This window comes from Oncorhynchus keta, chromosome 32 (genome assembly GCF_023373465.1).
Source record: "Oncorhynchus keta strain PuntledgeMale-10-30-2019 chromosome 32, Oket_V2, whole genome shotgun sequence".
Lineage (NCBI taxonomy): Eukaryota > Metazoa > Chordata > Actinopteri > Salmoniformes > Salmonidae > Oncorhynchus > Oncorhynchus keta.
This window is the reverse complement of record NC_068452.1, coordinates 24,830,377-24,842,564: the sequence shown is the minus strand read 5'-3', so window position 1 is coordinate 24,842,564 and position 12,188 is coordinate 24,830,377. Positions and strand designations below refer to the sequence as shown.

Here is a 12,188-nt window from a genome sequence, read left to right as displayed (position 1 = left end):
TACCCTACACCACCACTACCACCACCACTACCTCTACCACCACCACTATCACTACCCTACACCACCACTACCACTAGTTTACACCACAATTACCACTACTTTACACTACCACCACCACCACCACCACTAGTTTACACCACAATTACCACTACCATACACTACCAATACCCCTATCCTACACTACCACTACCCTACACTACCACCACCACTACCACTACCCTAGACTACCACTGTGTAACGAGTTTCCTCCTCTTCTTCCGAAGAGGAGAGGCGAAACGGATCAGAGGACCAATACGCGGCGTGGTAATTTTCCATGGTACTTCTTTAATGCTTTAAGGTACACATGAACAAACTAACAAAACAAGAAAACGTGAAAACTCAAATTACAGTCCTATCTGGTGCATACACAAAGACAGGAAACAATCACCCACAAACACCCAGTGAAACCCAGGCCACCTAAGTATGATTCTCAATCAGAGACAACTAATGACACCTGCCTCTGATTGAGAACCATACTAGGCCGAAACATAGAAATTCCCAAAACCTAGACAAACAAACATAGACTGCCCACCCAACTCACGCCCTGACCATACTAACTAAACACAAAACACAGAAAATAAAGGTCAGAACGTGACAGTACCCCCAAAGGTGCGGACTCCGGCCGCAAAACCTTGACCTATAGGGGAGGGTCTGGGTGGGCATCTGTCCGCGGTGGCGGTTCTGGCGCGGGACGCGGACCCCACTTCACCATTGTCTTTGTCCGCCTCCGTGGCTTTCTCACCATGGCAACCCCTCTCAATGACCCCACTGGACAGAGGGGCAGCTCGGGACAGAGGGGCAGAAGCTCTGGACAGAGGGACAGGGGCTCTGGACAGAGGGACAGGGGCTCTGGCGCTTCTGGGCTGAGGGGCTCTGGCGCCTCTGGGCTGAGGGGCTCTGGCGCCTCTGGGCTGAGGGGCTCTGGCGCCTCTGGGCTGAGGGCTCTGGCGCCTCTGGGCTGAGGGGCTCTGGCGCCTCTGGGCTGAGGGGCTCTGGCGCCTCTGGGCTGAGGGGCTAGCGGCGCCGGACAGGCGGGACGCTCTGGCAGCGGCGCCGGACAGGCGGGAGGCTCCGGCAGCGGCGCCGGACAGGAGGGACGCTCCGGCAGCGGCGCCGGACAGGCGGGACCTCCGGCAGCGGCGCCAGACAGGCGGGACGCTCCGGCAGCGGCGCCGGACAGGCGGGACGCTCCGGCAGCAGCGCCGGACAGGCGGGAGGCTCCGGCAGCAGCGCCGGACAGGCGGGAGGCTCCGGCAGCAGCGCCGGACAGGCGGGAGGCTCCGGCAGCGGCGCCGGACAGGCGGGAGGCTCCGGCAGCGGCGCCGGACAGGCGGGAGGCTACAGGCGGGAGGCTCCGCAGCGGCGCCGGACAGGCGGGAGGCTCCGGCAGCGGCGCCGGACAGGCGGGAGGCTCCGGCTAGAGAGACAGCCTGGTGCGTGGAGCTGCTACAGGAGGCAGCGGCGCCGGACAGGCGGGACGCTCCAGCAGCGGCGCCGGACAGGCGGGAGGCTCCGGCAGCGGCGCCGGACAGGCGGGAGGCTCCGGCAGTGGCGCCGGACAGGCGGGACCCGGCAGCGGCGCCGGACAGGCGGGAGGCTCCGGACAGGCGGGAGGCTCCGGCAGCGGCGCCGGACAGGCGGGAGGCTCCGGCAGCGGCGCCCGGACAGGCGGGAGGCTCCGGCAGCGGCGCCGGACAGGCGGAACGCAGCTACAGGCGGGAGCACCTGCAGGGAGGAGACTGAGAGACAGCCTGGTGCGTGGGGCTGCCACAGGAACTACCAGGCTGGGGAGACTTTCAGGAGGCTTGGTGTTAGGAGGAGCCTGAAAGACCGGGCTGTGGGGGAGCTCTGGTGCGCAACCTTGGCACCACTTCCCCAGGCTGGACAACTACTCGAGCCCGGACCCTCAAAAGTGCAGGCACAGGTTGAACCGGGCTGTGGGTAAGCACGGGAGATCTAGTGCTTACTACACGCACCTCTCCCCTAGGCTCCACTCCCACAGTTGCCCGGTACGAGCGGAGCGCAGGCAGAGGACGCACTGCACCCTCCCAGCGCCCCGGAGACACAGCACGCAGAGCCGGCGCAGGATAACCTGGACCCAGACTGCGTACCGGCGACCAGACCCGCTGAGCAGGCACCATACGCCCTGGCTCAATGCCCACACTCGCATGGCACTCTCAGGGGCTGCCCTATAGCGCACCGGGCTATGGACACGCACTGGCGACACCGTGCGCTCAACCGCATAACACGGTGCCTGACCAGTAATGCGCTGCTCATAATAAGCACGAGGAGTGAGCTCAGGTCTGCTACCTGGCTTAGTACCACACCTCGTGTGCCCCCAAAAAAAAAAATTTGGGGCTGCCTCTCGTACCTGTCGCACTGCCGTGCTGGCTCCTCATATTGCCGCCGATCAGCTTTCGCCCTCCAGCTCTGCTTTGGGGCTGCGATTTTCCCCAGCCCGTGCCCAGGGTCCCTCTCCGTTCAATATCTGCTCCCATGTCCAGGAGTCCTGTGATGGTGGCCTCTGTTGTTGATGCTGCTGCTGCTGTCGTCGCTGTCCTTTACCACGCCGCTTGGTCCGATTGTGGTGGGTGATTCTGTAACGAGTTTCCTCCTCTTCTTCCGAAGAGGAGAGGCAAACCACCAATACGCGGCGTGGTAATTTTCCATGGTACTTCTTTAATGCTTTAAGGTACACATGAACAAACTAACAAAACAAGAAAACGTGAAAACTCAAATTACAGTCCTATCTGGTGCATACACAAAGACAGGAAACAATCACCCACAAACACCCAGTGAAACCCAGGCCACCTAAGTATGATTCTCAATCAGAGACAACTAATGACACCTGCCTCTGATTGAGAACCATACTAGGCCGAAACATAGAAATTCCCAAAACCTAGACAAACAAACATAGACCCCACCCAACTCACGCCCTGACCATACTAACTAAACACAAAACACAGAAAATAAAGGTCAGACGTGACACACTAACCCTACACACACCACAACCATTACCACTACCCTACCACTACCACCCCACTACCATTACCATACACTAACACTACACTACACCACCACTACCACTACCCTACACCACCACAACTACCCTACACTACCACTACCCGACACCACCACTACCACTACCCTACACCACAACTACCACTACCCTACACCACCACTACTGCTACCCTACACCACCACTGCCACTACCCTACACACACCACAACCCTACACTACACCTCTTCATCTATCCGTGGCCCTATACCCTCTACCACAACCTCAACATATTTGTGTTTCCTATTCCAACTGTGCATAACTAAATATCAATACTATTATCAGTCTCCCATGCTGTATGTTTCATTAATGTCTGGGAGCCTTGTTCGTATTTAGCGGAACTGAACGATGTGAATGTGGACTGTGGACTGGCCAAGCTAATGTAACAGAGGTGGATCGGTCAGCCACACTCTCGTGATGAGTAACCTTGTCTGACATGTGATGATTTGGGTTAGCTCCCCAGGATAATGTCTAGCTTTTAGCTCAGTGGGCTATCACAGTCTTGTGGCTCGCAGGAGCTGTTAGTCCCAGTGATGTTTGGGATTTGTGTATTGTCCTTTTGAGGCCGAAGGGAGTGTATGTGTGCATGTACACAGAATGCCCAAAAGATTTGTCAGATGCTCTATATGTACAAAGGTATGGGTGATATGTGTATACTGTATACTGCAGTTTAGAGTCTGTGTTTGTAGCGGATGTGTATTTGTGCACATGAATGCATGAGCTGCAGCAAGATGTTCCGCTTAAAATGTAGGATGGAGAGAGAGAGACGGGGAGAGAGAGAGAGAGAGAGAGAGAGAGAGAGAGACTGGGAGAGAGAGAGAGAGAGAGAGAGAGAGAGAGAGAGAGAGAGAGAGAGAGAGAGAGAGAGAGAGAGAGAAGGGGAGGGGAGGGTGAGGGTGAGGGTCTGTGGGTGGGAAGGGAAGACACAGAGCACAGGAGAAGAGGGAGGAGGGGTCCTGATGCTGATGTCTCTGCTGTAACCTTGGTTGCTATCGAACAACAGGGTCTGCCCTTCCCTTTTACTCATTGGCTCACCACTCTGACCACAAGGCTTGTGGTCTGGGAAGCGACCAATGAAAAAGAGGCAAGGTTCCTTCAACAGTGTTGTGTCTAAAAGAGACAGTGTGGTATTCTTGTTTTTCTTGTCACCCTGAGGGGAATGTAGCATGTTGCAACTGTTTCAGAACGCAAAAGACAGCAGTTTGGATTTGTATGTGTGTAAGGATGCCTGTGTTTGAGACACAGACAGAGGGCAAGAGAGCGAAAGATGGAGTGAGAGAGGGGGGAGTGTCTGTGTGTGTGTGTGTGTGTGTGTGTGTGTGTGTGTGTGTGTGTGTGTGTGTGTGTGTGTGTGTGTGTGTGTGTGTGTGTGTGTGTGTGTGTGTGTGTGTGTGTGTGTGTGTGTGTGTGTGTGTGTGTGTGTGTGTGTGTGTGCTCCTGGCTGACAGAGAAGCAGAGAGAATGCTGTGGTCTTTAAGAGCAGACAGGCGCCATAAAGACACATACACACAAAACCACACCAACATGCACACACACATATGAACACCCTCCCTCATACTCGCTCTCTCTCACACACACATTTCCGACAGGCGTACATGCTGTCTGCAGCACATGCGCATTCAGGCTGCACGCACGCACACACACACACACACACACACACAAGTGCATGCTGTCTGGCTGATTAGCTTGCAAGGGCTGTCTACAGCATCCAGGGAGACGGCGCTACAGGAGGCAGCAGGGCTTTGCTACGGCGGAGGAAGGGAAGAGGAAGGAAAAATAAGGGAAGCCTGACGCTCTTGGATTAGTTTCAACCTCAGACATAATTTAACCAGCCCAGGGAGACACGATGGAGTGACTGGGATACTGCGGGGGAAGCTACTGGGAGGAGGACTGTGGACTGTGTGTGTGTTGGGATCATCACTGAGGCACATACGGGGCTGATGCAGCAGGAGGACGACTGGGCCCGGCCCCTGGATCCGGTGCACTGTGGGGGAGGGGCACTTTGCAGAGTAGACGCAACGCAGGGAGACGAGGAGAGAGCCTGTTTTTTCCCCACACCGAGAGCTCCGCTGTGATTCTGTAGCCTGACCACCCGTCTGCTAGCAACATCACAGGCCTGGCTCCCTATTTCTCTCTCTCTGTCTCTCCTTCATTCTATTTCTCTCTCCATTGCCATTTGTCGGCCGCTCTCTCTCTCTGTCACTCTCTGTCCTCTTCCTCTGTCCCATCGCTCAATACTACGGTCATCTTTCCCACCCTGTCGTCACCGTCTTTCCATCCCTCCATCCTTCTAAGCTCCTCTGTCCTCTTTTATCTCCATCTGTCCATCTGTCTGACCTATCTTTCATTACAACATCTTGGCTTTTCTCTCTTCCCTCTCCTCCTCCATTGCCTCTCTTTGCCCTTCAGACGGTCCCCCTCTCACTCTCCATCTTCTCCCATCCTATCCTCCCCCTCTCCCCACTCTGTTGTTTGATTTGGGTCAGTTCTGCTCACCAGCTGGGATGAGATGTAGTCTCTGGTGCTTGGGGATCCAGGGGGCTCCTGGCCTGCCGTTTGCGGGGCACCCTCATCTGTGGACCGTCCTCACACTGGGGCCCATATCTGGACGCACTGGGTGGGTGGCCTGCTTCCAGGAGAACTGCATGTAGGGACAGACTGTGAGCACCAGTGGACCCTGTCCTTCTCCCCCTCCACCCCTCGCCCCCCCCCACCCACCCTCGGCGGGGGGAAGCTGTCGCTCTGGAGTGTCCCGGCCTGGCCGGCTGCGGCCTACACGCTGCCCACACGCTGACGACGAATCCCTCCTCATGCTGCTGGGACACCTGCAGCGCCCCCACCCCCAGCCCGCTCCACTACCGGTCCTCCTGTCTGGGCAAGCGCACCTCGCCCCCCGTCACCCTAAGTATGGGCGTGGTAGAGGCCATTGACCCCGCCTCGCCGTCCCCTTGCCCCTCGCCCGTGCCAGGCGGCTACCGGCTGCCCCGCTCTTCCACCAGCTACAGCCAGCTGCAGGGGAGGGGAGGAGGGCCAGACCTGGAGCTGGACCTAGGTGCGGCTGCTGGAGGGGTTCTGGAAGGGTCTGGGATGGCAGCGGAGCGCAGGACACCTCTAGTAGACCTGTTCTGTGAGACCTGCTCGAGACCCTGGCTCATCGGATGGTGGGACCAGGTAGGGCTAGTAGGGCTGGGAGGTGAAGGGAACCAGGCCAGACAGACAGGCAGCCATCTTGTATAGCTGTTTTGATTAACTGTTTTTCCACCCTTGCTGTTCTGTGCATTATTTAGGCTGTTATCTGTCCATTCTACTTAGTAGGTGTGATTTTGTTAAGCCGTTGAAGTTTCATGTTGAAAAGAGAACCATGTCAGTTGTGTGCGTTTTAGCTGTGCGGATTGCAGGGACCAGTTGGGACAGGGAGGAGATGACCTAAAGATGACAGGCATAACAGGATGTATGTTGAGAGACTGTGTGTTTATATTTTCCCTCAGCAAATCTGTTTTCAGATTCTATGCATTATTTATGCATGTGGGCACTGAAGGGGAAAAGGCATTGAGTTTTCAGAGTTTATTAACCCTGAACTCCCCCTGTAATGTGTCGTCGTGCTGTCTGTGGTGCTGGGCGCACTAAACCTCAGCTGCAGTACACTTCAACCTGAAGATAGAAACTCAAAACTGTTCACCTTAGGGACTCATTTCCTCCATTTAAACCACAGACAATATTCCTCCAAAATCGTACAGAAATTCCTATTAAGAAAATATTTTTTGTCCTATTGTTACAGCAGGTAGCCTGCTTTATCACAAGATGTCCATCTCCATCCTCGACACACACACACACACACACACACACACACACACACACACACATACACACGCACGCACGCACGCACGCACGCACGCACACACACACACACACACACACGCGCACGCACACACGCGCACGCACACACACGCACACGCACACGCACACACACGCACACAGGTTCAGCCCTCGTGAACCATTGTCTTGTCTGTGCTTTACTGAGATACATACAGCAACATCTTACCCAGCTAGTACGTTCTCAGAACCGGATGTTTCTTAGAGCTTGATGAGAGTGTGGTTGTCTTATGGTTATTTTGCATACAACCTACTCACAACTTTGTGGGAATGTTGCAGAACAGTTGCTTGGCTTTGGAACATTCTCGGCACAAAAATGTCCTAAAAGTTCAAACATGGTTAGATTTAATAAAAATGTTGGTAACGTTGTAGGAATGTTCTCCAACTGGTTTAACATGGGGAATATTCTCAAATAGTTCAGAGTACGTTAAGAAACAACGTGGGAATTTCTGTACTTCAGCATAACGTTTTCTACAGGTTTCCTCATGGTTACATTTAAATTCATGTTCTCAAAACATTAAGAAAACTTAACATAAAAAACACAAGAAAACATCAGTAACGTTCAAAGAATGTTCTGCAAATGTTATTTAAAAATACATACATTCCGTTCAAAGCGTCAATAAAACTCTCTCTATCCTCTCTCTTGTTAAGTGTGTTCAGGTGTGTTGGCCGCGCCCAGTAATTGGCCACACCTGATCCTAATGAGTGCTTGTTTCCTTTGAAATGGGGTCTATTTGAATAGACTAAAATAGAGTATCCTGGTGGCACAGTAGACTTATTCAAATGGATAAAGAACATACACTACATGAACAAAAGTATGTGGACACCTGCTCGTTGAACATCTCATTCCAAAATAATGGGCATTAATATGGAGTTGGTCCCCTCTGTGCTGCTATAACAGCCTCTACTCTTACTGGAAGGCTTTCCACTAGATGTTGGAACTTTGCTGTGAGGACATGCTTCCATTCAGCCACAAGAACATTAGTGAGGCCGGGCAGGCCTGGCTCGTAGTCGGCGTTCCAATTAATCCCAAAGGTGTTCGATTGGGTTGAAGTCATGGCTCTGTGCAGGCCAGTCAAGTTGTTCCACGTCGATCTCAACAAACCATTTCTGTATGGACCTCGCTTTGTGCACGGGGGCATTGTCATGCTGAAACAGGAAAGGGCCTTCCGCAAATAGTTTGCACAAAGTTGGAAACACAGAATTGTCTAGAATGTCATTGTATGCTGTAGCGTTAAGATTTCCCTTCACTGGAACTCAGGGGCCTAGACCCGACAATGAAAACCAGCCCCAGACCATTATTCCTCCTCCACCAAACTTTACAGTTGGCACCTTGCATTTGGGCAGGTAACGTTCTCCTGGCATCCGCCAAAAGCAGATTAATCCGTTGGACTACCAGATGATGAAGCGTGATCCATCACTCCAGAGAACGTGTTTCCACTGCTCCAGAGTCCAATGATATTTACGAGTTACGCGCTTAAGCACTTGGCAGTCCCCGTTCTGTGAGCTTGTGTCGCCTACCATTTTGCAGCTGAGCCTTTGTTGCTCTTACGCATTTCCACTTTCACAATAACAGCACTTGTAGTTGACCAGGGTAGCTCTGGTGTCACATTGAAAGTCACTGAGCTCTTCAGCAAGGCCATTCTACTGTCAATGTTTGTCTATGGAGATTGCATGGCTGTGTGCTCGATTTTATATACCTGTCAGCAATGGATGTGGCTGAAATAGCCGAATTCACTCATTTGAAGGCGTGTCCACATACTTTTGTATACATAGTGTAAGATCATAGGTTAGAATTTCACAGACACCGTGCCACAATAACAAAATAAATGTGTGTGCAATTTTGAACTGTTTCTAAACAGTTAAAAACACTCAAAACTAAGCAGTGTAATTAAAAGTCTTAGTGAAACATGTTCTCAGAACGTTATTCAATTACCTTCAAATAACCTATCATTTCTGTTCTCAGAAGATTAATGAAAACGCCCAGGAAAACTTTCAGGGAACCATAGTAAAACCTTCTCAGAACCTCCTTGCAACCTAAACATTTACATTCCCAGAACAGGCAACATTTTCACTTCTGTTCTCAGAAAGTGAAAAACAAAAAAAGTACTTACTACCAGTCAGGAACCAAATGTGCTAGCTGTATCCACTCCCCCCATCTCTAAGCATACAGTGTTTTTAGCAATCTGCCGCAATATGACAACTCTTGTTTTGATACAAGATAGAGTCCAACAACAGCCTTACCATTACCATTAGCAAAAAAATATATATACAGTACTTTGATAAACAAAGTGAAATTGAATGGATTGTTGGTTGTGAAAGCTGATTCACCATGCTGTCATCAAAGAGCATTACTGTAAACTGCTATTGTAATGTGAAAAACAGGAAGTGCAGGAAGAGCCTGCCTGTTACAATACATGTCACATTTCCCTGGGTGTCCATATGTTAGTCAGTTATCAGAGGGTTGATGAAGCCCCTTTGCGTCTCTCACAGCTTCATCCCGGGAAATCTTGTGTTCCATCAGTCAGGGGGCCATATGAGGAAGCACGGTAGCGTGGTGTGGCGTCTGTCTGTGTGTCCTGGCACTGGGGTTGTGTTGGTTGGCAGATTATGACTCAATATAGTAAAGAGATGGAGAGAGAGATGGAGAGAGATTGATCCTGCAGCATAACTGTGTCACTGGGCTTGACTGGCTAACTAGTCTACAGTACCTACCTGGTGCATTATCATGATCTATCTATCTATCTATCTATCTGACTGTTGTAGTGGCTTCTGACGGAGGGAAAGAGACCTGACTGTTCTAACCGTGTCGAACTGTCACTAATACCTGGTTGGACTGGAATAAGGGATGAGAGAGAGAGAGAGTAATTAAAAATAGAAGTAGGAAGGAATGAGTGAGTGAGAGAGGGAAGGTTGAGAGAGTGGGGGGGAAGGTTGAGCGAGTGAGAGGGAAGGTTGAGAGAGTGGGAGGGAAGGTAGTAAAAGAGGTGAGTAAGAGAGAGAAGGAAATAGAGAGGAAAGTGGAGTAGAGCAGAGAAGAGGAGTAGAGAAATAAGGAGAAGCAGAGAAGAGTGGAGGGAAGAAGAGAGGAGAACACAGGGGAGGGGAGAACAAGGGAGAGGAGAACAAGGGAGGGGAGAACAAGGGAGAGGAGAGAAGAGCAGATGAGAGGAGAGGAAAGGAATGTAGAGGAGAGGATTGACCTTGAAAAAGGTCAGAGACACCTGCCTAGTCTCTGAGATTGTCACCCAAGCAGCAGCCGCCTCCCTCCCTCGCTCCCATCATGCTGCAGGACTGACTGTGAGGAGGCAGTTGCTAGGGCAACCTCTATGGTTGCCATGGAGATTATTATGTGTGAAGGATCAGTCAGTGGGACACAGACTGAGGGGACTTGTCCGAATCGCACTGCGCCTGCTTGCACGTGACTGCCTCTGTTAGTAACCAAACACATTCCACTACCAGTCTTCAAGATCCGCTCATGTTTGGTTGAGATATCGCGACAGGAAGTCTATGCCACATTACATGTTCTGTTTAGCCATATGGAACATATGTGTCCTATTCATGCGTCGTGTCTTTTTCTCACCTGCATTCCAGGCAGGTTGTGTGACATCATCACCAAAAGACACAGAACATGATGTATAAAAAGGGCAGCTCTTCCACCATTGCTCCAACATGCTGTTGCTTTGTCAGGCTCCTGCAGTGGTTGCCTGTTGACAAGGTCATATCGTACCGTATGAATGTTGTGTAGTAAAGCCGTGTGTTCTTTAGGAATTCTATTTCACTATTTCACAGTAGATGTGTGATACATCAGGATCAAACACAATTCATAATTTGCTACATTGTTGACATTTTTGATTGAGTTTAGAGCCGATGTACAGTATTAGTCTTTGTTTAGTGGTATGACCTGTATCCTGAATGAGGTATAGTGGTTCATATTAACAATAATAATTTGTTCTGTTTCACACATACTCAAGTGCGTATTACAGTTTTTGTCAATCACGTTGGTGCAATTTTCACAAGTATGTGGTACATTTTCAACAGTCTAAGCACAAAAATCTAAACTCTAAGTACATTTTCAATTGACTGAGTAGTACAACAAACAAATTCACAGTTACTTGTTCACTGCACCAAATCACTCCTTCAAATTGGAAGCGTATTCAATCTGAGTATCTGCTTTTCAAAATGCAATATTCACTGTACTTTTGATATGATTTGTTAACAATACAATTACTATTATTTTTATTCAGCACTTCAAAAAGCACTTCAAAAAGAAAGTATCTTAGTTAGTTAGTTAGTTAGTTAGTTAGTTAGTTAGTTAGTTAGTTAGTTAGTTAGTTAGTTAGTTAAAAATGGTAGTTAAAATGACTTAATGGTGGGCCTGATGTATTGATGACTAAACTAAATGTTCTCATGGTATTTCACGGAAAAACAGATTTTGCATGAGTGACTCAAGGGTGAAAGATGTGTTCAACTCCAATGAATGCACAATGAAAGGTTCTGAACACAAGATAGGGGGCATTACAAGTGTTATCAGGTTAGAGGTTTGTACTTAGAGTTTTGAAAATAAACAACTTATACCTGAAACAATGTGCCACAGTGATTGGGAAAAAAAACTTGAAAGAGCATGTGTGAATTGGAAATGTGTGTTTTTGTATATCCCAACTCCCCCTGAGACACCCAGGGAGCATTTAGGGTTAAGTGCCTTGCTCAAGGGTACAACGATCGATTTCTTATCTTGTCGGCTCGGGGATACAAACTAGATAGCTTCCGGTTACTGTCCCAATGCTCTAACCACAGATAGAGACCGATGTTTCACCAGATGTATAAATCTGAAGCCTCTGGTTGGAATTTCCACTCCCCACCAATATATGGTGAGGAGAGGAAGCTCGGCGGCCGGCAGTATGGGAGAGTATGGCACGAGTTGGAACTGGGCCGATATTATGCAGATTTTCTTATCGAAGTCCAATCTCATCAAAGCCTGATCTCACTACAGTTTTCTGTTCCCAAAACTACCATCTGTTTCGAACAGAGGGCACTACGTTTGTAGACATGATCCTTTGACAAAGTTTTTTTGAAATGATGTTTACAATGAATGCCATGGCGAATTGAGTTATTGCACAAGCACATGCTAGAACGGGCCGATGGGATGTTGTTAGCTCATGCTTGGCTCTGCCAACCTCCTTGCTTGTTCTGCCCGCTATGCCTCATCTGCTCCCTTT

General features: G+C 50.2%; 1 protein-coding gene across 3 annotated transcripts in view; it reads left to right on the top strand.

Moving 5' to 3' along the window:
* LOC118384161 (cAMP-specific 3',5'-cyclic phosphodiesterase 4C) overlaps positions 1 to 12,188 on the top strand; it is an 81,417-nt gene that overhangs the window by 59,205 nt on the left and 10,024 nt on the right. Inside the window, exon 1 of one of the 3 annotated variants that reach the window (XM_052491030.1) lies at positions 4,453 to 6,267. The exons of the other annotated variants lie outside the window; for them this stretch is intronic. Coding sequence (XP_052346990.1) covers positions 6,004 to 6,267 — 264 coding nt within the window. The 5' untranslated portion in view covers positions 4,453 to 6,003. Of the gene's footprint in view, positions 1 to 4,452; positions 6,268 to 12,188 lie in introns of those variants that run through there. 3 annotated transcript variants of the gene reach the window in all.